The sequence below is a fragment of the Chamaea fasciata genome, unplaced genomic scaffold (genome assembly GCF_029207755.1).
Source record: "Chamaea fasciata isolate MVZ Bird 193981 ecotype frontalis unplaced genomic scaffold, bChaFas1.0.hap1 SCAF_5, whole genome shotgun sequence".
In the NCBI taxonomy this organism is placed as follows: Eukaryota; Metazoa; Chordata; class Aves; order Passeriformes; family Sylviidae; genus Chamaea; species Chamaea fasciata.
In genome coordinates, this window is record NW_027094090.1 from 61863739 (window position 1) to 61891716 (window position 27978).

A 27978-nucleotide genomic window follows, 5' to 3' on the forward strand; every position below is an offset into this window, starting at 1 on the left:
TGATTTGTCATCCAGTCTTGCTATTGTGGAAGGCCTAACTCATGTCCAAGAGTGGTTAGCATGCACAAAAAAAATTTGATTATACCCTCACCTGATCTGTAGTTCCTATCTGTGGGAATAATGCCACTGGAACCAGAGGAAATACAGGGGTAAATAAAGCTGAGCCTCTGGTTTTGTAAGATTTCTTCAGACTTCCCTGTGCAGAAGTGAAAAGGGCAGATATATTTGAAAAATCACTTCCAGCATTTGCTTTAATAGGTTTTCCTTTCTCTGGGGTTGCCTTAATACACATCCTCTTCGTTAGAGCACTTGAAATACTGATTATGTAAAAGGATTGTTCTTTGCTTTATTTTGCACACTCTGTCTGGCAGGACGCCTTCCCTTGGCAGGGCGGTGAACGGCTGCGGCGTGCGGTGAGGGCCAGAGCAAGGACTTGGTGTTACTGCCAAGAGCCTGTGGTCACTTCTGGAAGGAGCAGACTCATCTCCTGCTGCCTAATCAAACATGCATTAGTACTTAGTGCTGGAGTGGGAGCGGTGCAGGGCTGAGTGTGAGCCTGGATATTTCCATGGAGCTGAGCTCTGGAGTATCACCAGCTGGATGTAACCACCCTGTGCTGCTCAGAAAGGAGAGCACTGAGGCCGACTTCTCTTTAGTGCTCTGAGGAGCCTTCTACCCATTTCCCATATTTTGGTTTTTTACATGCAGTCATGCTTTGTGGTCCATGACTTATCTTTGGTGGTTTCGGCTTCCACGATGGGGTTTTGTGCATTGCAGGGTGATGGGTTTGTTAAACATGACACTTTTATATGCAAAATGTTTGCAAGATTTGTGGTGTGTCTGTGTGCTGTATTTGCTCTCCAGCTGCGGCAGTTGGCTTTTATTTTGGAAGAAGCCCAGAAGGAAGCAAGAAGGTCCAGGCATTTTTCCCCATCCTTGGCTTCTCTGTGTCCCTGCTAGTGCAGAGAAGCCAGGACAGTGTGGATCTGGCTGTAGGCAGTATTTTCATGAAATAGGGGTCGTCCTTGGCTCTTTGTGAAGCCAGCCTGGCTACTGTCTTGGCCCCCTCCTCGCTGACAGTGCAAGCCCAGGGAGGAGAGGGCTGTGGGATGCAGCAAAAGGCTTCTCCCAGCACTTGCAGGGCTTGGTGACCATGAGGCCATCCCATTCTTCTCACTCATCTCCAGCCCACCTGGATTTTGGGTCTGAACCAGGCCAACCCACAGAGGCTGTACTTGTGCTTCTGCAGGGGCTGGGTGTGGGAGGGGAATCCAGTATGGTGGCATTGCTGCCTGGCTTAGCACTTTCCAGCTCAGAAAGCAGTACCTCCCTCAGAGCCTTGGGGGAGACATAAAAAGGGATTTTTACCTTTGAATAAATCCGGCACTTCGTTTCTAGGGAGCGTTTCTCTGTGTTTGCGCTTCATGGAGGTAAAGAAATGAGAATGTAGTATGTTTTTAACAGTGTTTACCTTCACAGAAAATAAAAGGGAAAAATTATTATATAGTGAAACTCTTGCTGCAGAGGGGGCTGCTTTCATGGGAGAGGGAGGAGTGGAGAGTGGCCAGAATTGCTTAGAAAACCTGGAAAATATTCCCCACTTCCTAAATGCTGACAAACCCAAGCATAAGATGGATGTCCCTTCCACCCCAAACTCGTATTCCTTCAATCTGGTCCCCTTGGAAGAGACTCTCTGATTTTTTGGCACCAACACAAGCCATTTCTGCTGCCCCTGAATACCTTGTAGATGGCTGTTTTAGCAGGCATGGAGGTACGGGGAGAGGAGGGTGAACCTCTTTGTGGGGTCCCCTTTCCCTATTGCACCCAGCTGGGATGTGCTGGAGCCATTTATCTTGTGCTGGGTGTTGCCTACAAAAGCAGTGCTCCTCCAGTGCTTCCACCTGCAGGAGGCTGCGGATTATTTAGGTTTGTGGTTCTTTTGCTTTTCTTGGAATTAAAAAAAAAGAGAAAGAACTGTAGATGAGGGTACTGTTGTCAAGATTTCTTGCTTGCTTGCTGCTTCTATCTTAATAAAAAGATCTGTCCCATGGTTATGTTTGGCTTGTCAGCCCCTATAATGCTTCCAAAATTATTGCAAATAATTTCTTAAGCACCGGAAAGTGCAGAATCTGTAGTTGCAGATTTGTGTGATTTTTTTTTTCCTTAAGTGGTTCCTTACCCACTTTTATCCGCAGCTGTATTGACAAAGTCCTCATTACTTCCTAACTTGCCGTGTTCCCTGTTAACAACTCGCTGAGAAGCTGTGGCTCAGCAGCTCAGCCAGTCCAGAACCACCCATTAATCCTGCTCACAGGCAGCCAAGTCCTTTCTCTGGTGCTTCCTCAGCTGCTCCACCTTGGAGGAGCAGGAGCTCCTTCTACTACCTGGCAGCTGTTAGCTTTTCTCCTCCAGTCTTAATTGAGTTGATGGGTATGTGTCTGGTTTTAACCTTTTCATTTTCCCTTAGCTATTCCCTGTATGGGGAGCAGTCTCTTAGGAAACTCCCATGGGCTGTTACTGCTTGCTTTTCATCTTTCTGCCTGCCTTGCACGCTCACAGGGACACACACACGAAAATATATATGTTCCCTGCATGTGCATACACCTGCAAATTGGAGACTGTGGTCATTCATGATTAATGTAAAGAGTTTGGGTAACCCAGTTTTGTTTCATGCTTCAGGTAGCTATTGGGGTAGCTGACTAATTAATGTGATGCAGCCCCTCTAATGAGAGGAGTGTTTCATGCTATTAAAATAATTTTAAACATAATTTGAACTTTTTCAGAGTATTTTTGTAACTGCTACAGCCATGTGTGTAGTACAGATTATACCTATAGAAAAATTTCAGTAAGAGAACTAGGGGAAAGTGTCCCTGATTTAAATTATTATGTGGTAGAAATTCCCTGGGTAGGGCAGTCTCCAGCAAAGACCACAAGAGAGTGGAGAGAGTGGTGAGGAATGCTAATGAAAAATAGGTAAAGCACTGGGAATATGAGAGTCCTGCAGTGAAACCTGAATGAACCTGTATATGCAGAAGGGATTACACATGCTTGGTGTGCCAGTATGCCACAGCCCCATGTAACCCCATCTATTTTTATAGATTGGAAACTTCACATAGTAAAGCTGTAGCCTTGCTGAAGTCAAAATTGAGAGCAGGGTTGATTTGACTTGGAACCACTGAAAAGAAATCCCAGTGCATCCTTACCTAAAGCCTCTAGATTTGCATGCTAAATATCAAACTTCCCACTTTCTAGAAATCCCTTCAGCAGTGTTACTGGAGCTGCCTGCAGCATGTGAGATGGCACATGTCACAAGGAATAGTTCAGGCATTATTTGTAGCTTGGCTGTTACATGGCAATATCCTTGCTGGACTGGGTCTGTATTCTGCATCTAATTTGTCAAGCTGGACTTCTACTGTCCATGGGATGGCTATAGGATTTTCTCAGTGGAGGAGACTGTGAGAACTGCGTGGTATCCAGGCTGTTCTGTGCTGCACTCTGGATGCTGTGCGTCCTCAGGGATTTATGCCATTGCCAGTCGTGTCAAATCTGATGTCAGAACTGCCAGTGAAATGTTTGCCTGTTGCGGTTGCTGGCTGAGTCATCACTTTGACTCAGTTGTGTTTCAAGCCTTGGCCATTAATGTTTTTAATGCATGAGAGGCAACAGGGACAGCTCATTCCAGGCCTGGATGTGAGCTCAAAACCCCTGATGTGCAGATACCCGTTGGTGGACTCTGGAGCACCAATGTCTTGGTGCACAAAAGCCTAAGGGTAGATCCTCCTTCTGCCCAGGCAGGTCTCGTGAGAGCAAGGAGGTTTGATCCTTCAACCTGAACAAGATGCAGAACTCACTACTTGGGTCACCCTTAGCTGGGCTTCTGGGGTGGCAGAGCAGCTGCCTAGCATAGAGTAGCTGCGTGAACTCACATGGAGCATCAGCTGGCACTGCTGAGCTTTTGGGAAGGATTAGGACTTGCAGCTTTTTGAGGACATCAAAAAGTGTTTGCTCCCTCTGAAGACAAGTAGCGTATGGTGTAAATATAAATGAGTTTTGCAGCCCAGAAACCCATCTGAAATGTGTGCTCTGCATTGGAAAAACCCATGATTTTCTGTCTTTCAGTAATGCTAAAAATGGACTAGCATTGCATATATATTTTCATCATATGTTCCAAATGAAAACTTGTCAGAACTTAGGATGCTTTTCAATTCATATATTGGAATTTTCTTTAAAAACCATCCATGAAAACATAAACAAACCAAACAAATATAAAGAGCTTTTTACAGTGTTAAGGTTGCTGACTCACATCTGCAAGAAAAAAAAATCTCCCTACCTTTATCTAGAAAAGTTTTTTTTGTGTAAAAGTACAGCCTTATGCTTTTGAGAAGCACCTTTAACTTGTTAGCTTCTGCAAATTTAAACAGCAGCGACCTCTGTGTACCAATTTGCCACAAAGGTTGGCAGTCGGCGCTGAATCCTTGGAGTGAGAGAAGGGACTCCACGCCTGCACCACCACCGTCTTCCTCAGTAGCCGAAGGATCCTGCAAACACGTCATCTGAAGCACTTGTAGCAACTGAACCAAGTTAAAGCAAGGTCAGATCTTTCAGCTGTGTCCACTTCACAGCTGGGGAAGCTGAGGGAGGGACAACAGGAGATAGCCGTGGGATTTCACATCCGGATAGGATTACGCCTCGGGAATTTCTCTCTTCCCATTGTGACTATCAAGCCAGTCCTTTCCCTAAAGTTTGAGTTCACACGGGCAGTGAATGAGTGCATGTGGTGGGGCAAGGGCTCCATAGGTGTCTGGAGAAGAGCAGTGTGAAGTGGCCCTGGAAATAAAGAGGCTGTTGTGCTGTGCTTGAAATGATGATTTTTTTCCTTGGAGTGCTGTGATTGTCTGGGAATCTCTCATGTGCACTGATGAGCTCTGGGACCTGGAGCATGCTGTAGGCTCTGCTGAGAACAGGGGCCTGGTGGCCCATCCAGGGTTTGTGAGCCTTTGTGAGGAGCATTCAAAGGTGATGAGTGTTCTTACTCGCCATAGGGGAGAGGGAGCAGCTGGTGAAGAGAACTGCTCCTGCTGCTGGGAATCAAAGAGGGAGTGGTTGTGTGTAGTGGCCCTGCTCTGGGCAGAATATGGACTGTGAAGGTGGTCAGCAGCCAGCAGAGATTCTGCACTCTGCAAAGATGGTAGGAACTGTGAAAAAACAGGGCCAGGGATTATTTGGAGCTGGAATTTGTCAGAGTGATGGCCCTAGTGCTTTGCAAATCCGGCATTGCAGCAGGTGGTGTCCAGACAGGAGCTTCATCCATCTTCTCACAGACCCATACAAAAATAATGAGGCATCCTATTGCATTTTATGGTGCACAATTTCTCATGGTCTTCCACCTGACAATTCCTCCTGTTTATATACAGGTAGACTGCTACCAGAACAACAATAACAATAACAGTACTACTACTACTGCTAATAAGAATGGAAAAGTCTGAGTTATTGCATATGCATGACAGGATTTTTAATATCTCTGTGCAAGAAAGCGAGGGGGGGGAGTGGTGGGCAGCCCAGGAAGGCTGTGTGTGCCTCTGGAGGGAGTGCAGGCTTTAGGGAAGCTCTCATGTGGTCTCATTTAGGTTCCCCCCCCCATACCATCTGCTTTTCTACTGAGTCGTTCTGTAATTGAGTGCTCCGGAGGTAACAGCCCCACAAAACCGAGATAAGTTTGAGGTCTGATGGGGTAGGCAGGGGTCGTTTGCCCCGCTCTAGAGGGAGGGTGCTGGCAGGGAGCTGCAGCGTGTGAAGGTAGCCAGGACAGTGAGGACTTGTCCCTTGTGGGGCAGGGCCAGCAGGGTGTTGCTACCTGCAGATGTCTTCAAGGCATAGGAGCTTATGGGACCTTGAGCTGTCAAAAAAATAGGTGTGAGAGGAGTGGGAACAGGGAAGGATGCTGCCTGGGAGGAGGAACCAGAGGTGTGAGGGTTGGTGGGGCACTCATAATTGCCTTTTCTGATGAAGTAGGAGAAGGCAAATCCCAAGAGGAGCCAGCTACCCCCTTGCCAAGAGCAGGGGGACAGGGCCCAAAAGGGTCCAACCCTTTTGGGATCTGCTTTGTGTTGATCTCCCCCAGCCCTCCCCCACCTCCCAGCTCCTGTGTGTGGGATGGGAGTTGCTCTGTGCACAGACTTCTCCTTGAATCCTCATCTGGCATATTTTTCCGTTTAGATGTGAGCTCAGGAAAATACAAGTCTGTGCCAAAATGCATCGCTTTTATTTTTTTTTTTTTTAACTTAAGTTCATACTTGACTTTAAACTGCATGGAATTAGAGGATGGAAGCATGCATTTAAAGTTAAACACAGATACAGAGAAGGGCTCTCACCTGCAGCCTAGGTAAGGTGTTTGTGCAACAGCTGAGCTGCTCCTGATTTCCTTAAAGCAGAATCAAGCCCAGCACCGTGGTTAGACTAGTTTAATTAAGGTGTGTGCTACCAAAGCATGTAACTAGGTGACTTATCTGCTCTGTGTCTGCTCTGGAGCACAAAATTACTGAATTCTCCTGGTTGGTACCTGCCTTTGTACCAGACATAAATCAGTGTATATGGCAGTGATGTGATGCATTTGGCTAACCCATTTTCACACAGTGCTGTTTGAAAAGTGAAATATTTCTTGCTGATGTCACATTGTCTTGTGGATTATCACACCCTTATAACACTGTGTTCCTCTTTCCTCTTTGGCACACAAGCAGTATTTAAAAGAAAAAACCCAGCCCTTCACATGGTGCACAGACTCTTGAAGGGTATTTTTAACCTATTGCACTCAGCCAGATTTGGTTCTCTTCTCAAAATACAAATTTCCTTACAGATATGCAGTGATGATCTTTTGCCTTTTTTTTTTTCCCCTTGGAAAAAGGAATGTAATATGTTGTGAGAAAACTCCATATCCTCATCTAGGGACTGAAATTGGACTTTATAGAAAATTTCCCTGCTTCTGCGCTGCAGAACACAGATTCTCTTCCCTCTTGGGATTTATTGCACCAAATAGCTATGCTCATTTCTGTTTCTCTGTTGAAATTTGCAAGACCGGGAAAGGAAAAAAAAAAGGCAATTTTATATTGCAATTATCTGGGTTCCTGTAAATATTTTCATTTGCTCTGCTCCTTACTGTGATGGGGCAGATTTTGTGCTGGGTGAGTTTCTGTCCTGCACAAGAGGAGAAAAAATGTGAACCTCTGAGCCCCCTGTTCAGCCACAGCTCCCTGCTTTTCTGTTTGCCCAGCAGATGTTACAGGAAGGCCCTGTACAAGCCTGTCTTCATTTCTCTGATCCAAACTGTGTTCACTCTTGCAAAACATAACCTCGAACTGAGTTTTCATTTAATTGTATTCCTAGAACCAAGTTGTATCTGTAACTACATGTAGTTTTACAGTGAGATTTGCAGCTCCCTTTCTGCTGTTTGCTCAGCAAGGGATGAAAAAACTCCTACTGATAACCTGTTCCCAGGCATTTCATGCCTCAAAAGAGGGTCCCTTCTGCTCTGAAGATGATCTGGGAAGCAGTCACCTTCAGGAACAAACCCCTGCTTCCCGCCTTTTCCTCCTCTGGCTCCCACCACCCTCGTGACAAATGAGCTGCGTTAGGAAATTGTTTCACGTGAGCTGTGGGAGACGATCTTCTGTCCTTATCTGCCTCCTTATGCGGCCGTGGCAGGTCAGGGGAGAGCAAAAGCCTTGGAAACAAAAGCTGGTCTTGAGGTGATGTGTTGGAATAGAAAAATGATGGAAGTGGCAAGTCAGCCAAAGATGTCATATTTCAAAAAGAGGTTGTTCATTTACGTGCCTGTGAGATTTGGGAACCCGGTGTCCTAGGGAGAGTTAGTGGCCTCAGGGCTTCTCTGTCCTTCGGCGCTTCTGAAGTGTCTCATCCCCCCTAAAGAATATTAATATCAGAGCTATGTAAAGCCAAGTCCTCAGATAGCGAAAGAAATGCATAAAGAGCTATAAATAGGAAAAGCATATTCCAGAATCAACATCTTCTTAAATAATTTTTCTCAGGGTAGATCCTTTTGAGGTAAAGTTGTACATTTAAAATGTAAAATATTTGCCTACTCGGCACCTAATGCAGACTTTTTTTTCCCCCCTTCCTCCATGAAAAGGGACCGCAGAAGGAAAGGCAAGCAAGAGACTTGCAGTGACCTTCAAGGTGTTCAGCTGCAGTTATTTTATTAGTTTTCTTCTGAAACAGGACTTGAAGCTATGGCTTTTACTTATGGTTTGGTATCTTTCTCTTGGTTCCCAAATAATTCTTAGCCTAGATGAACTGTGTGGTGCATGCTTCATCTACAGCCCGGGCAGCTCTTGCTGGGACATGGGGCTGTCCAGGTATTGTGTAGTGAAGGACCGTGTCTCTGATAGTGCCCAGACTTTGTGGGGGTGTAGCCCAGAATCCCAGCATTCACTTTTGGGGGCAGTTTTTTGTATGTTTTTGCGCTGTTGGCAGTACAGCTGCCACCTGAAGGTGTAGCAGTTTGATACTGCTATAAGTGAGACCAAACAGTCCATGTCCTGATTCCTGACCTCGCTCACAGCTAACCTTCACGTTGGCCACGAAGTCTCCCACTTTCAGCACTGAGCACGTGGTGCCTGTTGCATCAGGAGGAGATGTTGGAGACTTCCTGCATCATTCCCACTCCATCCTTGGCATCTCAGTGTTGGGGCATCCCCTCTCTCTGCCCGGGTCCCTTCTCCTGTCCTTATTGTGAAGAGACATGGGAGTGAACCCAGGCCAGCGCATCAACCAGAGCGGGACATGGTCCTGTGCCAGACTCCTGTCCTCTTTTTGGGATTACACTATGCGAAGGATGGGAGGAGGGCTTGCCAGTTGGGTGCGCTGACCTCGCAGAGCCCCATGGATGAGCACGGCTCATAAATCTCACTCTCCAAATAGTCCTGGCCTGGAGACAGGATGAGACATCTTGATTTAGACCTATTTGAAAATTGCTGGGCTGGTTTGCTCTCCCATTCTTCCCGTTATCCTTGCTCCCTTCTCTCTGTGTATATTTATGTCCTCACACATATATGCACACGCACACACCCGCACCCCCCTGCTCTCTGCCTCTCTCTACCTGTCATTGTGATGGTAGTGTGGCTGATGTCTGTGTGCTCCCGCAGGCCGTTCATCGTGCTGCCTCCCCTGATGGAGTGGATTCGGGTGGCGGTGGCTCACGCCGGGCACCGGCGCAGTTTCTCGGTGGACAGCGATGACGTGCGGCAGGCGGCCAGGCTCCTGCTGCCGGGAGTTGACTGCGAGCCTCGGCAGTTGAAGTAAGTCCCCGGAATGCAGATCGGCTGCTTTGTGCGGAACGTGTCTCTCTCTCTCCCGGGGAGCAGGCGGGTGGGCACGGGGCTCTGTTGTTGCCTGGGGAGGCGCAGGCATGCTCCGGCTCTCGCTGGATGTGTTGCAAAATCATCTCCTGCTATTTGCTCACATCCGTGGATAAGCTGGTTGCATGGTAATGGGTGCCTGACTATCTCACAGCTGGATCGAGCCTGTAATCTGCTCGTCAGAGCTTACACGGTGGTGGTTTTTTTTTTCCTCTTCCTATTAGGGTCTGCTTGCTAATGAGGGGCTGAAACGTTCTGCTAATTGTCTGATTCACGTTGCTTTGCTATGAAATACTGAAATGTAATTGGCAGGGCTGCAGATATTTTTCAGGTCTTTGTTTTCAGCATTAATGCTTAAAGGGCACATTTAAACTTAGAGGTAAGACTGCTTCTTAGAGTTAAATTGTATTTTTCATGCTAATGTCAGTTCAAATTACTTGTAAATGTCAGCCTAGATAATTTGACTTTTTTGTGTATCAGATGTGACCTTTTGGTTTTCTAATGAAGTCTTAAAGTATTTATTGCCAGGATATGTTTTTAGTGTCTGTTTTGCCTTATTATTATGTACTTGGAAAAAAGTATGTTCTAGGACTGTTCTGGAGTCAAGAATATGTTTGGTTTTGGTGCTCATATGAAAAGGCATTTTGAATCTGCCAAAGCAGAAATGATTTGCTGCTATTGCTTCACAAATTTGTTCTGAAACCCCAATTTTCAGCAGTCTGCCTCTTGATACAGCAGTAGATGCGTTCTTTCCTGCAACAGAACGCAGGGGGCTGATTTACATGATTAGCTGTGACAACCTGCATGGGAGCAGCTGCCTTCTGTTGATTCTGGCCTTGACGTGCTCTTTAACCAGAGAGTATACTTTACTGCCAGATCTACATAGGCTTTTTATAGCCACAGCTATTCAATATTTAATTGAAGAAATATATGGAATTTCAAAAGCCAAATCATGATCATTTCAGATTTCAAACCTTTGCTGTAATTGCTTCCCCTTGGTGTGCACACCATGGCCTTCGTTTCCAGAAGTGCTACATTCTGTGTCCCTGCTGAAATGTCAGGACTTAGAGGTACAGGTACACACTGTCTGAAGAACTGGCAGTTGGTTCTGAAAGGGCACAATTAATTTAATCCTCCTCCAAGTATTTAGCTAGCATTGCAAATAAGGCAGTAATGTTTCTGCTCTATATGCTCTGTCTTAAAAATTAAGGTAGATACAGTAAAATACCTGTGGATTAAAAAAAACCCCACAATATACGAGCCAAAGTTTTATTTTCACAGTGTGTATGTGTGTGTATATATGTATACACATAAATATAAAAATCTCATCAACTGTTACACTATTTGAGTTCTTATTAGGAAGTTTCAGAATAATTGGAACTTGTGGAGAGTTGTATAATACTGCAGAAGAATGTACTAATTATGGGGAACAAATCAGCACTTAGTTTAAGGTTGCCATCAAGAATTCATTTCAGAAAGAATACAAATGTTTGTTGTTGTCCTACTTGTCTTAATGGGAATGAGCCTGAAGAGCACGGCCTGAGATTAATTAAATGAGAATGAAAAGGGAAAACTATTCCTGAGACAAATTCTAGATTTTAGAGAGACCAGCCTTTGCAGTGTGCCTGTATTTGACTGCAGGGGCTGGATTCATCCAGTGATGTCCCAAAATGACAATCTCTCTGCTGTGCTGGCAGATGAGTGTTCACATACCTTGGGTTTTATTTTGAGGTCTGTGCCTACTGCTGGTGTAGTGCAGCAGGTTCTTTGCCTAGCTGCAAATAGGACTCTGGCTGCCTGTAATCCTGAGATCAAAGGGAAGACTGAGCTTTTCTGAAGAATAATATGAGTCATCAGGATGTTAATTTGGAACTTTGCAGCCTGTAATTTTTTATTTGTATTCAGCAGACCCTCAGCACTCCTGATTTTCGTAAGCCAAACAGCAACCCTTCGCTCCTCTTTGTTAGGGAGGGTGTCTTTCCAACACTTAACTCCTCAAGGAGCATCAATTCCATAAATTTTAACACTGGTGGAGGGAATACAATGACTTTGCAGGGGATGGCTTTTCAAGTAAGCTGCATGATGGATGGAAGCTGGAAGGATTTTACGTGCACTTTACTTGATAAATTTTGTGACTTCTATAGGAAAGGTTTATTAAGTAGAACCTTGAAAATGGTTCAATTTCTAGGATTTTGTAGCAATCTTCTTTAGTCCCTGAAACAGAGACCCAAACCCAGAAGTTCCCGTAGTCCCAGGTGATACTGCATCATTCCATGGTGTTGGTTCACAACCTGTCATTGCAAGTGCATAATGCGTTTTCCAGCTTCCAAACTGGAAAAACATGCATATGGGGAGAGGGAGAGATTGACGGGATCTAAAAGGCTATGAAGTTCTGGATCAGTTTGGATAAAACCCACGTGTTCAGCTTCTTATCTGAACTACAGCATGAAGGTCTCCCTGCAAATCCATGTAACACTTCCCAGCACAATCACATGCTACGGCAGTGAGGTTCCCATTCTGCGGCTTTGTAAATCACTCCTGCTTTCTTCCTGCCTTTCATTCCTCTCTTCTGCCCTTTTTCTGAGCCCTTTAAAAAAGCCCATCATCCTGGAATTTCTGGCAATGCTTTCCTCTCCTGAAAGAGGATTTGCTCTTGCTTTTAGTAGAGGAGTGAGGGAAGCTAGAATCAGCCAGGAGCTGCCTGTCTCCTTTCTGCTCTCTTTTCATTTTACAGCCGCAGATGTGCCAGGAAGTTTCTTCCCTCTCACCAGCTTTGGGAGATGAGCAGGGAGGTAAGCGTTCACCTTCCTCCAGGAAGAGGAAGACAGACCAGTTGGTTCCACCTTTTGCAAGGGGATAGGCTTCACAGATGGGTTGAGTGCTGGATGCGCAACAGCTCACTGAGACAGAGACCCAAGTTGTGTCCAGGATATTGTCACAGTTAAGTAAAGCCTCATTTACAGCCAGGCCCTTTGTACCACCTGAGGCAGCTGGCGGTCAGTTTAGGTGACTCTCTGCTGGCATGAATCATGAACAGGGTACTCTGCTCCCTATTCTAGACCTTTTATTAATGAAGGCATCAGGGATGAAGGTAATTTGTTGTCAGAAAGGGGCCTGGTGGTAAAGACTATGTTGACCTGTCTTTCTATTGTAATAAGGTAGCAACACTGCTCAGCCTGCACAGGCACTATCTGGCTGCAAACAGATGTTGGCTTCTCCTCATCATCACATTTGCAAGGGGTACCTTTCCCCTTGCTCCAGCTAAACACAAGAAGCTCTTTGCACATCTTTCCTTCCCTCATTCTGTGGGATGTTTGTTTAAAACAAACCCCAATGTGTTAGACATGTGGTGGGGAGGATCACTGGTGCATGACTGCATCTGGGGACTGGAGGCTGATGGCAGAGAAACGGAGAAAAGGGAGGAGCATCCTGTGTTGCTCAGCTCAAAGGCTGCTGTGCCTTTCATCAGGGTCACGGGCTTCATTTCTGGTGGCAATATATCGTGGCAATCCTGGAGGATGTAAAGATGCTGGAACACCTGTGAGAAGTGTGCATCAGTGCCAACAGAGGCCGTCACCCAGGAACTTAAGTGAATACTTTGCCTCTGGCTTGGGGGGAGAAAATCCTGTTGGAAAAGGAGAAACAAATATCAGCAACAAGGTTATGAAAATGGAGAAAACAGTAATAAAAGAGGAGAAAATTATGCAGCTTAATGCAGTCAAGTCAGGATGACCAGATAACCTCTATCCCAACGATGAGAAAAAGCTGCCTCACAAAATCAGGGGGTCAGAGGGAAATATTTTTAACAAAGCCTGGAGTGATGCCAAAACTCTGAGGATTAATAAAAGTAATGCCCAACATTTGAAAAGGATGAGAAATGATCCAAGGAAAATTCCAGGCTGTTAATGCATGGCCTCTGAATGTTTTTTTAAGCAAAGGCTGATTAAAGACATGTTGTTGAGGGAAAAATGGGATAAAATGTGACACAGATTTTTCTAAAGATAGATCTTGCCAGGCTAATCTAATAACGTTTTTGATAAGATAACTGATTTTCTACCCCAAGGAAATTCAGTAGAATTGCATCTCTTTGGACTTGAGTGAAGATCTGATACAGTCCGTGCAGGGGTCTATTAAGACAAGAAGATGGGGGTTAGTAAGGAAATTGGAAAGTGAGCAGGGGCTGGCTTCGAGAGAGATGGCAAGGGCTAGCTTGGCTGATACGGGGTTGCAAGCAGGGACCTTCAGCTCTCATTCTTAAAAATGGGTATTTTTTAATTTTCAGAAAGGGTTTTGGCACAAATCTTAGTGTGCTCATGAAGTTAAAATTTGCTGATGCCATGATGCTGAGAGGCATTGTCCTGACAGAGGAAGTTTGGGAAATCATCCAGGAAAAAGTGGATGACCTTGAGGGCTGGGACAAAATAAATGGGATGAAATGCAGTTTTCCACAAATGGAAATGCACTTCTCCACAAATGGAAGGCAAATGTGTTTTTTAAATATAAATGTACAAACTGCAGTGTATAGGTAACATATACACTCTATATACATCCTGATATATGCTGTGTTGAGAGCAGAGTGTTGGAAAGGTGATGGTAAAGGCTGTGGAGCAGTATTTAATCTCAGAATGATTGTAAACCACAAAAGTGGATTTCTCCTCAGCCATGAAAAAAGCAAATGCATTTTGAGGCTGCACTGGGAGAGGTATTTCCAGTAGTAACAGAAAAGTATTGGTGCCACGTGAAAGTGGTAGGAAGTGATGTGGAAGCACAAATCCTGTGTCCTGGTCAAAAAAATATTCCCTTTGGACCAAGTGGAAAGAAATGGGCTGGGGTGTTTTGGGTTTTTTTACAAAATGTTCTCATGGAGACAAACGTGAAGAAAGGGGTTCATTCAGCTGAGCAAAGTGTGTGCTGAGGGAACCTATGGCTCTTCTCCAGAAATACATCACGAGTAAACACTTTGGAAAGAAAAATACACTATTTAAAGGTCAGCATGGACATAGGAGTATGTGAGTGTTAGCAGGGTGTGAGTAAGTTCAGGTTGAAGGTGTAGATGTATCCAAGCCTTGCTGCAGCATAGGACCAGGTTTATTGACCTCCAGTCCCATGTGCTCCCTCAGCTGCTGCCCTTCACAGGCTCACCCAGCTCTCAGACTTGCATTTGCAGCTGTGATCCAGAAAGGTCTCTGGGCAAATGCAGGGTCTGAGTGCGTTAGAAAATCTCTCTTTAATTGAAAATGAGTCCTGATTTCCTATTAGCCTTGTCCGGGGAATACCTGTCTGCTTTTCTGTCTGGGACCATCCCTCTTAAAGAAGGCTCTCTAGGAAAATTGGATTATCAGTCTCAAAAGCAAATATTATTTGAGTGTCCTTGATGCATTCTAGAGAGCTTTCTTGAAACTATGGAAAGGGGAAAATACAGTGATGTAAAGGGAAGATTTGTTGTTTTGTTGTTTCAGAGTAGTCTATACCATTTGCTGTGTCATCCCACTACTATACCACATGTGTGCAATTCTGACTTGAAAGTGAAAGCAGAGGAGTTGCATATAATGTTTTATTTATGGAAATCTTGTGCTGGTAGTAGAGCATGGAAATATAAATGGACTTTATTATAAAGAGATTAGAAAACAGAAAAAATATTTCCAGTGCTCTTCCTTCTCTCTTAAAATCTGTTGGGTAGAGGGGCTGAGTTTCTGGAGAGAGAGGGAGAGTATAAAATTGTGAAGAAATTCTGCTATTGAATTAGATACAGCCACCTTCAAGTAGGAATGGTTGGTGTTTGCCTAGCTGCTTGAATGTCCTTGTTCTTCCCACAAATTTTCACTAATCTTTTAACACCAGCCATGGCTATTGTGCTGTAAGTAGCAAACAAGCTACTTGACAAAATCCAGCAGTCCCTTGGGGCAGATGGTGCCAGCAGATGAAGGAGATTTTATTACTTAGAGTTAGAGCATGGATTTCTGGGGTGAATCTCAACCTGTCCTGCCAACTGTCTGCTTGAAGACAGCATTAATAAAAAAATTATTGAAGGGGAGGACTGGGGCCTCATGTTCTCCTTCACTTTTAGGGGAGAATACACTTGCATTTTAATGGGCTTTAGGATCCAGCCTTCTTTTTCTCATTACAAGCAGCATCTTTTACTGCGGTCTCATATGCTCTGCCTCTTTTATTGCATCCTTGAATATATTACATGTCCCTATATTACATTCCTGAATACAATAATCAGGATACAGATAACACACCGTTTTCCACTCATTAAGCACAAGTTCAGACTTGTGCTATCTATTTATATGAAAGATGAGTCTGTACCGAAAGTTTCCTATGGCACTGTGGCCTTGTTCAAAATCTGAGCTCAGATTTAATTTTGAACATGGTTCCTGACCTATATGTACAGAATTGGTGTATTAAGACTGTTTTGAAATACAGATTTGGGTCTTGATTTGATAGTCCCATTGCTTTTCTAATGTTTTTTTCCGGTATTTGTATTCTCAGACCTTTAAAAAGAATAAGAGGTTGGATAATAAACATCCGGAGTATTTTTTCTTGTCTGAATTTAGCTCCTGATTAAAGTAAATGGATATATTCTATTTCTGCAATAAAAAGCAGTGCTCTTCATCACTTTGATCAACATGTTTGTGCTTACATTTTCCTCTCTCCAAAACTGAAAATGCAAATAATTGTCTCAATATGGTATTTATATTGCAGTTCTATTAATATCAGCATTATAGTCCTTTTTAAAGCACCATGTTGGAATAAAGAGTGCTCAAAAATTTAAATCAAATTGTCTGCTGCTCCCAATCTTGCTGTTTGTGTCTGTAGTCTCACTGAAGAGCCCCGGGCAAGGAACGAGACCCTTTTGTGCTATGGGCTGTGCAGCCCAGATCAAAATGGTGATCCATGACCTCAAGAAATTCAGCATTGCAAATGCATGTATATTACTGGCTAAAATGTGACTCCTTCCAGGCTTCCAACCAGCTGAACTATAATTTCTGACTCAAGACCTCATTCATATTTAGGACAAACTGGATAAATTCTACAAAGCTAAAAAGATGGACTTAATTAGCAGATTATCATTCTTTCAGTTGAAAGGGCTAGTGGTGGAGTCCCAGGTGAACAAACAAGGTTCTGATGCTTGGCTATCATTGCGGTGATCTGTTCATTTGAGCCAAGGGTAACGTTTGTCCTGCTGCTCATCACAGACTGCACTCCATTTCTTTTCAGTCATCTGCGTCTACCAGTTACGATGGAAACACTTTGCCTTTGAATCATCCGTTTTCCCAAATGTATTCAACCCATGAGTAACTTATTAAAGATCTGCACAGGCTCTCTCTTAGCCAGTCGGAGTGTAAATGAAAAAAAAAAACAAAAACCCCACATCCCTTGTGTTTAAAGTGCTGCTGTAGAAGTGCTGCATTATGTTTTTATAATGTGAGTTTGGGAAAAGAAAAACAATTTGCTGTACTGCCAGGACCCATTACAAATGAAGAAGATTAACTCCTTTCAGCGATTTGAGTACTTCAGAGTATGATGGAGTATCATGGTCACCATGCAGTGTTTGACAGTGACCATTTGCAAATAATTAATGTTACCATGGCATTCCCCATATAATGCCACAATCCATTTAATTATGTGCAGTGACAACACTGTAATGATCTTGAAGATAACAGTTGTACAGGCAGTATCTGTCAGGAATTAAAAAAGGACTTGGGGAAAGTTGTATTGCATTCTAAGTTAAAAAATGTGGTCACAATTTTACTGCAAATGCAAAATTGAGATTATTTCGCTTGTTTCTAATTTTCCATTTATTTATAAAGGCAATTGTTGGCTTAATTCACAGTAGGGAAGTTGACAGACTGTGTGACTGAACCCCTGAATAAGAGAGGTGAATTTGCTGTTGAGCACAAGGACTATGATCAGCGTGTATTATTAATTCAAACATACTATTTCTCAATTCTGGGAATGGGAGACTTATGCAGTGGTAGTTGTGCCAAGCAGCCTGCCCAGCCCCACAGGTTGCTAAATAGGAAAGTTCAGAATGGACTCTGTCTTGAGAGAGGGGTTATCAGTCTCAGAGGATGTTGGTCAGTCCTACCTTTGTCACTTTATCACCTCTGGGAGACCTCAAAGTTTGCCTGACCCAGCCAGTATCTGGTGTGGTGATGTCCTGCCATCCTGAGACTGTCCCTAGGTAGAAGAGGAGCAGAAGAGCCTTGGCCCTCCATGATCTTCTGTTCCTCCCATCAGCCTTCCCAGCCCCTTTGATGAAAATGCACCTTTTCTGCAGGGTGAGGTCTTGGGGAAAGGATGACCTTTGTGAATGCTGATGGCTGGCAGACCGGCAACAAACCAAGGTGGCCTTGGGGGAGACATCCTGCTGTTGGGCTGGTGTCAGCCTCCTGTGCACTTGGAAAGATCACAAAGACTTTTTGGCAAAAGGGCCCTGCACTGACAGTGCAGCTGGGGAGGGTTCCAGCTCTGTGTGCGCGTATGCTCTCTTCCCTTGCTTAGCAGGTACAGTTTCACAACTCTAAAGAATGACCCTGTATATTTAGCTGACTTCTCTAGTTCCCTGTCAGCCTTATGTTTCAAGATTTTTCCCATCCCTTTCCCACCTCTTCAGAGCTTGTCAGTATGTTTGCTTCAGTCCAAAGTTAAAAAGTATGGAGCGAGTCAAGCCTGGGAATCTATTCCCTTCCTCTTTTTTTAATCTTGCTTTCTTTAATGTTTGTGATTCTGGATGGTGTCCATGATGGAGCAGTGTCCCCTTATACTGTGTAATATGGAGCAGCCACCCTCTGCTTCTCTTTGGCATCAGTATTATGCCAAAGTGAATGGTAAAAAGGAGAACTTGGGAGAAAATGCAGTGCTGCGTTGGCTTAGGTTTGACTTTTGATGGGTTTGGGTTTTTTTTTAGTTTTCCAGTTTTCATTTTGAAATGCGACAGCTCGGTCTGTCTGCCGTGCCATCTTCCCAGCTGGCCTTCTCCAGTGTTAAAAGTGATGCTGTGCTCTTCTATTTGTACTTGTAGTTCCTGATCATTTTTTGATGTCTCTTCACTGCTTTTTATCAGTGCATGTTAAATCCCTTTTTCCTTAACTCATTCATCTCTCTGGCTTTTCGAGATGTTTCTTTCTCTCTTCGTGCTCTGCTCCTTTGCTTTGTGTCATGCTCCTGTTCTAATAAACTCACCAGTTTGATCACTATCCAGTTTATTAGTCAACATCTGACAGTGGTGGCACAGGCAGTGTTCTGTATCAAAATTTGCTGTATAGTTTCCTTTGCTGTGTCCCATAGATTGGGGCTGTAACTCAGAGTGTTCCTTTTGGAATAAAAAAGGCAGTGCGCCACTGGTAGTGGTACTGAGTTGTGGTTTCTTGTTTTGTGGAACTCGGTCTAGTTCAGACTTTGTCAGCACTGGTGTCCTACCCAACTGTGCAGCCCAGGCACTCCTCTGCATCCATGTCATTGTTGCACTGTTTTTACAGCTGTAGCACCCTGGAGCCCTTGGACCAAGACACTTATCCCCACAGCTGATTGAGGAGTACTGATTTGCTGATACTAAATATCAGGAAATTTATGGCTGAAATTTATGACTCTCCTTCCTTGACTACAGTAAGCAGATGAACTGACACACTTTCAGGAGACCAGAGCCAGTTCATGGTTGAGTTCCTGGTGGTTTTTGACCCCATGCCAGAGTAGAGATCTGGGGAGCCCATACAGGCTAGGTGAGATAGGTCCTTGTTCCTCTTTCCTCCCATCTGTGGGTGTGCAACCCAGGTCAAAGTCTGGCTTTTTTTTTTTTTAAGAGGAGATGATCAGCTATCATTTTGCATGCAAGGAGCTGGGTTGACGTCAGTGGAGCTCTGTCAGAGTTTGACCCATTTTATTCAGTGTATGTTACATACCTCAGTACAAATGATGAAGCAGTGACTTAACACAGGCAGTGATTCATAGCAACAGACACCTCTGCAGAGGATGTCTAGATCTTTCCATAGCTGCACTTTGCTGAGGAACCACCTCATTTCCAGCCCAGAATCATTTGGGAATGCTATCTGCAGCTGGGAGGTCTTTCCCCCATGCACCAAAACCCCCACCACCTAACTTCTGAGCATGCTTTATCTTTGCCATGCCATAAAGGAGGGCACAGATGATCTCCAGCATCTCATGCTATGGCAGTAACAAGCACCAAATGTTGCTGTAGCTCTTGTGTCAGAAATGTGCCATGTGGTGTGAATGTATTTAGCCTCAGTTGCTCCCATGGATGTCAGTGTCAGTGAGCTCAGCCCTGCATATATCTGTGCTGGTTTTGCTTTTTTACTTAAACTCAGTCAGAAATTACTGCAGAAAACCCAGCCTTGCTGTGTTGCTTTCTTCCTCTCTGCTGTGGGCACGTTGCTGGTGAAGAATCTGTTATTGTTATTGCAGTGTGTTTATTGTGACTGAGTGTTGTGCATTAATCTTGCATCATCCTGTGGTGATGGAACGTCATCCTTGTTCCCCTGAGTGGTGATACTCCAAGCATACCTTTTTTCCCATTCTTAGGACATGAACTTTTTTATCAGTCAAAACCCAAACTGAGCAGTCAAATGAATATCAACAAAACATCTGGTGTCCTCCAGACTGGTTGTGGCCCAGCACAGCAGAGAGCAAGTCTGAGATCGGATGCTAGTTTCAAACCTGTAGAAGCTTTGATCAAAACACTTTGTATTTTGCATTTCACTTTCCTTTCTCTGTTGAAAGAGGAAGAGCAGCAGCTATTGCTACATACCACAGCTTCTGTATAAACAGCATATTTGTTGCGTAGTGCTGTTAAATATTAAGCAGTGTTATATATTTTATAAAGGTCTGATAAAGCGCTTTGAAGAAGAAATTTAAATGATAGTGATGTGCCGTTCCTATTTTTCTTTTGATTTGCTGCAGTTTTTAACATATGAAATAGAAAACAAATATTTGATGTATGCTTGACTTTTTCACTTTTGATCTCTATTTTGTTTTTCCTTCATAAGTAGCCCCTCGTTTTCTGACCTAGCATTTCTGCAGATTTAAAGCGGTGCTTTTCCAAACAGTCCTTTATCCAAGTTCATAGCAAAAGCGCTGTGGATTTGGACTCCACCCTCTGCCCCAGACACTCCTCAGCATGAAAGAAAAGCAAATCTGTCTTTTAACAAGATGAAAACAATTTGGATAAACATTAGATTTGAATTGCCTGGCTCTCTCTGGAGCTGTAGATTCACATCTTGGCTAAATAACTCCTAGCCCTTCTTTCATTTGAAATGGATATCAGTTCACAGTTTGAAGATCCTTTGAATAAGACCTTAAAAGAATGACATCTCATCTGTTAGACACAGCCAGCAAGGATTTGTGGTGTTTTGCCATGACTACCTGGCAAGATTGCCTACTCCCCTGTTGCATGGTGGTCTTACGTACATGTGGCCCTGCTTGGACCAGGTGCCCTCCAGAGGTTCCTCTCAACCTCAGCCAGCCTGAGATTCTGTGACTTGTACTTTCTGCTCCGAAAAGGCTTCCCTGTTACTGGGACTATTCTGGTAAGATCCTTGAAGGTGTTTGGAGTGACATTATTTTCTCTTGGTGTATTATCAATAATTATACATCCATCTGAAGTAAGTTCAAAGCTTACTGAAGTCACTGGAAGTTTTCAGGGATCAGGGGGATTGGATAACGTTGCCATGCAGGGAGAAATTTGTGGAGAGAATGTACTGTGCATTGCTTAAACAGGGACACAAAATCAAATGAATGCTGTGCTTTTTCCCCCCAGTTTTTATTGAAATGTATAACTTGTCCAGTGAAAGGTAGACCAAGGGCAATCTCCCATTAGCTTGCATTATCATTTCACGTTCAGCATTTCCCTTGCACATGCAGGTCAAAGGAGAATGGATGCGTGCATGACCTAAATCCTTCAAAACCAGGGCACAGTATTATTTTCCTGGGGTGGTCTGTCCTCTGGTTGTCCTCTGAGGGAGTTTGTTTCTCCCCCCCGCAGGATCGATGACTGTTTCTGCGCCTCTCGGAAGCTGGATGCAGTTGCCACCGAGGCCAAGTTCAAGCAGGACCTGGGTTTCCGGATGCTCAACTGTGGCCGGACGGATCTGGTTAAGCAAGCCATATCCTTGCTGGGGCCAGATGGGATCAACAGCATGAGCGAGCAGGTAACGGGAGAGACGTTTAAAGAGGCAGCTGTGAAATGGGAGAGTTTTGTCGGCTTGTCACAAAAATGAGCCCCAGCTTTCAGCTCTGCATAGACAGGACCTTAGTGCTTCCCCTGCATTGAGTTAAAGCACTGGCAGGTGAATGTCTTTGTTAAGTGGGGTCGTTTTGAGTTGTATTGATTTGCCAGTACTAAGGTAGCTCAGCATGAGGGCGACTGCATCCCCTGAAATGTTCTTAACAGTGAACTGAGTTGAGTGAAGGCAGAAGAAGATCCCAGGAGAGCTTAGTGTTGAGCTGAATACTTAAACTGCTTCAGTGTGGTGCACAGTGCTGTGAGACAGGGCTTTGTGAGGTGAGCAGCCTTCCACTGCACACGGCTCTGGGATCTGTCACCACTTCGTGTGCACCACCCAGCCTGCCAGTAAATGGTTAATTGCAGTTGCTCTTTAATGGATTTTAGTCCAGTTTGAATGGACCTCACAGATCTCTTCAGTTACGCCTCTGCTGGTCATTGTGGCCAACATCCGCCAGTTGAAAAGCCTAAATTTCCTTGGAGTTACCCCTCTGTGAGGCTGGTGGTTGTGCCTGGGGATAAAGCTGTCCTCTGCAGCTACCTACTGGCAGCTGTCTGCTGGACTGTGATGCTCACTGAGGTGATACCCCCTTCCCAGAGGGAAATGGTGGCTATGAATACTAACCTTTTCTTTTGAAATAGAGTCCCCTGACCCTTCTGGTGTCCCTGACGAAAGTTTGTCACTGCGTGTTCCCAGAGCTGTGGCATCATTTTTGACAGGAGCCAGGTGTCTGCCACCCCTCAGGTGGTCATGTGGAACAGGAGCTGGACTGTTCATGGGTTTAGGTCTTCTGAGATGAATGCTGTTCCAGGAATGTGAGTTATGTTGCCGTTCAGTAGCTTCAGTCTGAGTCAGTATTGGGAATTCATCTGAGAAAAGCTTTAGAAAAGGGCAATACTTCCTGCAAAAAAAAAAAAAAAAAAGTATTGGACTGCTCATTCCAAGGTTCATACAGTACAGTTTTAAAAATTATTGTTATTTTAAGTTAGTCTGAACCTGGAAACTTCTCACAGCATATTTCCTCTGTCATCCATGCTGAAAACCAGGAACACTCTGGCTTGATTCATCAAAGTACCTAATCATATGCTTAACTCTGAACACATGCTTGTACATCCTATTTGAGTGAAAGTTAAGCCTGTGCTTAAATGTTTTGCTGGATCAAATGTCCCACATCTTGCAGGATCCCACATCTTGCAGGACAGAGCCCCAAGCCATGCAAAGCTGAAAGAAAGACAGTAATTTTGTATTTTGCCATAAGCCAAATGCCCTTTGTGTTGATTGTACACATGGTTACTGTGTTCCTGTGTGTGCTTCGAACACTAATGATGGGCTCATTAAAAATCCATTCCTCCCACGTGCAGAGAGGGGGGTGAGTGGTGCTGCAGCACAAGGCTGAGCTGCAGGGCAAGCCTGGGGGGACTGGCAGAGGCAAAAGCAACAGGGACAGCAGTGCAAGCAAAGGGGAGGTTAAAATCCTCATTAACTCTTTAAAACCCTGACACTGCAGCATGACATTCCAGCCCGCTTTTAGTCAGTGTAAAGTCCTCCTTCAGCTGCAGCAGGGTCTGAACATCTTGTGTGGTTCCCAGGTTGAGCCTTTGCTCCGGATGTTGCTGCAGGATTCCTCGCTGTGGCTGCCCATGTGCTGTGTCTTGCAGGGGGAGCCTCAGCACCAGGTTTTCAGATTCTTCTCTACACATCTGAGGAGACCCCTTGTGCTGAATGAACATTAGACTTAATTATCCAGTGACACCACTTACAGAAACTAAAAAAAAACAGTTGTAGGAACATAAATTTCATTTTAACATTAATTTCATTTTAACCCCATCCTTCACAATTTTTTAGTTATTCACACGGTCCTGTTTGTTCCCATAGTGTTTACTGACTGCCAAAGGAAATGTTTTGCCACTGGCCGTGGCTAAGTGCCTTTTCCACAACTACACTGCAGATTGGATCCTGTGAGATGCTCAGTATTTTTCAGGAAGGATCTGAGGACCTTGCAGGGACAAATCTTAATTTGTATTGTCTCTACAGGAGCACCCACTACCTTTAGCCCTTCAAACAAACAAGAAAACTGGGGTAGTTCAGCAAAAGCAGTGGTGCTGGGCTCCTGCTCGGAAGAGCAGTGTCACAGCTCAGTGTCTGGCCAGGACAGGTACCTCCAGTTTCTCTGAAAATAACTTCCCTTCATAGCAGCACTTGGGTTAAAGAGCAAATGGACTGTGGTCTGACAGCAGATTTAGTGGGAGACCTAGAGGCAGGATGTAAACATGCATCAGAAGTAGCTGCATGCTTCAGGAGATTTACTGCAAAGCAACTGGTGGCTGTTGGTCAACATCCCCTACTGTATTTAATAAGCTGCTTTTGCTGTTATAATTTGCACTAGATTTAATAATTTTGTTCATGGTTTCATCTGGACTCATTACCACAGCCACAGCAGTACTTCCCTTAAGGGAAATGGTGATCAGGCTTAGCAGGTATTTCAGATTAATACAAATTGCATTGTGGTGATTCTGTAGTGAAGGGTCACTTAATCTACTTTTTCTCCAAGCAGGGCCATGTTTTCCTAGAGCCAGCAACTTGCTACAAAGCTGTCTGGCATTTCATTTAAAATTAAGTCCATGTTTGCTAGGGAGTGCTATACAAAACCTTGACATTTCCAGCCCCTTACAGTATCCATGTTGAAAAAGCTGTGCTCAAATCTGACTGATCTTAAAAGGAGCTTGAGATGTTTCAAAGGCTCTTTCAGTAATTGAAAAGTTAGATTTTAAGACACTCTATTATAGAAAACTGAATAGAATTCTTGTATTTTTAAAATACCAGTGGAAATAATGGTTGCTTTGGTGAAAACGTCTCTGCTGGGGCCCCAAAGACAAAAGTGCTCAGTTTAGTATATGATGGAGGTGAGGCTGGCAAGCCTAGTTTCCCTCACCATGCTGAAGACAACATGAAAAATGCAAGCAGTTAGCACAAGTGACAACAAAAACAGAGATTTTTACAAAAATGTTTGACTTTTGCTACTCTGAGGGGCATGTTTGTAACAGAAGTAATGGCTTTCATTAAATACATGCTGTTAGTCTTGATTATATATACTTAAATAATTGTTTGTAAAAATCAAAGAGAGTTCTATGTTAAATTTGTCAATTCCTTTGTTTTTTAACTCCAAAAAATGACTAGGGCATGACTCCACTGATGTATGCTTGTGTCAGGGGTGATGAGGCTATGGTGCAGATGCTGCTAGATGCTGGAGCAGATCTAAATGCTGAGGTGAGGACTTCTTGTTGGTTGTATCTTTTTTCTGTTGTTTGTTTACATCTTAAACTACCCCCTGAAACTGTAGCAGAGCGAAAATCACAAGAATTAAAAAGAAAACAAATGTGCATTATCCGGGATTGGGACCACCTGAAATGAACAGCGAAATCAATTGGCATTAGGTTAACACTGGGATTCACTGCACAGAAGGGCTCCGGTCATCCGACTTAACCTACAGGTAACAGTGGTTTAGTTGTGTTTGCACACTGCAAATGAATACAGGCAACAATTAGCACTAGCCCTGAGCACAGCTCTAATGCTGCTAGAAGGACTCAGTGAATCTCAGCTTGACTTTAAACGAAGAAGGTAAAAGAAACACCCATCTGGTAACCTGCCAAAGCTCAGCATTTCTATGCATATGGATGTTCCAAGTAAGCATCCCCAGCACACAAGTGCCATATAGGTTCCATTGTTTTGTTTTGCAAAGTGCCTTGGGCTAAAAACTGTTGGATGAGGAGCTTGATGCTTCCAGAATATAAATGTCTCATTGATGAATGCACATCACAAACTCAGACAATCTGTCCACCAAACAGATTGTTGTCCAACTCAGTGCAATGCAGGTATGTACATTTTTAAAGAGCCATTTGAAAATCCGTGGAAGAGTTATTTGTTAATGATTCCAGTTTCAATTTGTTGAGGTCATGAGTAAATTAAGCTGTCTGCTTCACTTATCTGTGTTCCATCTGTTCTGTTTGGACTTGAACGAGCTGATAAATTGGAGTCACTGCTTCAGACAGACATTTTGCACTTTTAAAAAGTCTTATTTAAAAAGTAGAAATGGAGCACATCTCACACGTAGGAGACTGACAGTGTTACTACCGTGTTGTGAAATCAGCTGGTGATTTCAGTTCCCCACAGTCAAGCACACCACCCCCAAAACTGTCAGTAACTGAACACCCTAGTCAGACCAAAGACTGGATGGGCAGGGAGGCTGATCTCTTCCTTAACCCTGCCTTGTGGCTCAGATGTGAGGTGGCATTATTTGGTTCCTAGGACGGGTTTTCATTAGGAGCAGTCCTCCCGATTGCTCCAGTAATCTTCCAGGCTTGAATCAAATACAAATTTAAACAGTTTTGTCTTTCTGAAACTGCTGACGTATGAGAGAATAGCTCCAGTGAGAAATGTGAACCTCCCCAATTCATTGCTGTAGAGTGTTTGCTCTAAAATCAAATGAAAACACTTTTGGACAAGAACTGTGAATAATTATGGCGTGCAATTATAAGATGATTTGTGCACACCACAACCAACTGTGCAAATTGGGCAATTATGGCAAAAAAAAAAGGCAAATCAACCATGAACAAAAATAAATACTCTGTCAGGTGCCTGCATAATTTTCTCCCTTTCACTTTGCAAATATGTTTCCAAAAGTAGCTTCAAATGCTGGGCACCTCCCTTTTTGATTGCCAATCCTTAGTGAAAATGGACTCATTTCCAGATGTGCTCAGGAACTACAGTTTGCTCTGTACTCAGTGGGACCTGTAGCTGCCCAGCCAGTCTCATCCTTGAAAGCTTATCCTGCCACCGGTCTTTGGCAAACACTATGTTGGAGAGAACTCTGACTTGAAAATAATAATAATTTTTTAAAAATGGAGCAAAGGAGTTAAAATGACTTCATTTTCTTTGCCGCTTCCCATGGACTGCCCTGAACAGTGGTGGGAACCATGCTTGAGGAGGAGCTGGATGCATTCACTGAGCCGTGGTCCTGCCCATCCTTACGCTCTGCTGCTCTTGCTCCACATCCCAAACCCCAAGGCTTGAACTGCTCAATCCTCTTCCTTTTGACCAAACTCAGCCCCTAAGGAGTCCTGTGTCCTTGTTCAGACGCCAGCACACTCCTTGTGGTGCCCTTTGAGCTCGCTCTTTGGCAGATCTGGGTGGTAACAGCCAGGTGCTGGTGCAGATCTGGCAAGGGATCTGCCTGGGGTCTTCAGATTTTGCCCTCATCCCTGTCCTTGGGACTGAGGGCCTGCTTCTAGCAAAACACTGCATGTGGCGCTTGGAAATGCGAGCTGCTGGTGGAACCGAATATTTAATAACTGGCCCTGCTCCCCTGTTTGGATAAAAGTACTTCAGACAAGGTAGTGGAAGCAGATCTGACTGGTGAGACAGAGAGATGGTGCAACTTTTACTCTGATTTTAGTCCTCCTCTGAAGATCAGTAACAAGATTTTGAATTTTAGTGTCGCACTCCATCTGAGTGTGCAGCCTTGGATTGCAAACGTTCATTAGCTTCTACCAGCTCTGTGAACCTCATCAATATTAATACCCCCATCTTTAAGACAGGGAAGAAGCAAAGAATGGTTATTCATCTTCCCCAATGTCTACATTAGAGGCTCCGGACACTAAGGCATAGGAAATGGAAGGAGCAATCTGAAGAATAGCAGTTTGTTTTTTAAGGGTATAGTTTGCACCTCTTTTAACTGTCACCACCCAGCACTTTTAGCTCAACTAAGATAGGAGAAGGCAGTAAAAAGGAGATTTTTCTTAAACATTTCTGAAGTGACACTCTGCCCCATCACTTCTCAGACCTTTTTCTTTTTTCTCTCTGGTGAGAGAGGAGGAGCCTGGAAGGAATGCCTGCAAACTCCAGGGTAGGGCTTGTGATGTGTCTTTCATGACAGCAGTGACAAATACTGATTTAAATGCAAGGAAATTTGACTGAGCCTGGAGCAATCCCAAGACTCAGGGCTGTTGGTACCTGGTCTGGTGAAGTCAGTGGGAGTGGTCCTTAGCTGTAAGTGTCCTGATCCATCCTTACTTCCCCAATGTGTGCTGTTGTAACCAGATGTGGATGTTTTGCCCTTGTGCAAAAGAATCTGGTGGCCAGTGGTTTAGATGGAGCTACAGTAGTTGGTAAAAGACTTCATTTGGTAAGATCTCAAATCAAGCTGTCAAATCAGCATGAACAGTTTTAATATTGAGAAAAATGTTGCAGGAAAAAAATGAAGCCAATCATTTTATAAAGCACCTTTCCCAGGTTTTCTATTTCACTTACTCCCTCACATGCCTGTCTTTCAGGCAGGTTGAATTTTGTTCCATATAGCTCTTGAAAAA

General features: G+C 44.1%; 1 protein-coding gene across 1 annotated transcript in view; it reads left to right on the forward strand.

Annotated features, from left to right (window-relative positions):
* Positions 1–27978, forward strand: part of ABTB3 (ankyrin repeat and BTB domain containing 3) — a 166268-nt gene that overhangs the window by 109871 nt on the left and 28419 nt on the right. The window contains exons 4-6 of the mRNA XM_066183992.1: positions 9159–9311; positions 21373–21538; positions 24791–24880. Of these exons, the coding sequence (XP_066040089.1) occupies positions 9159–9311; positions 21373–21538; positions 24791–24880 (409 nt within the window). The remainder of the gene's footprint in view (positions 1–9158; positions 9312–21372; positions 21539–24790; positions 24881–27978) is intronic.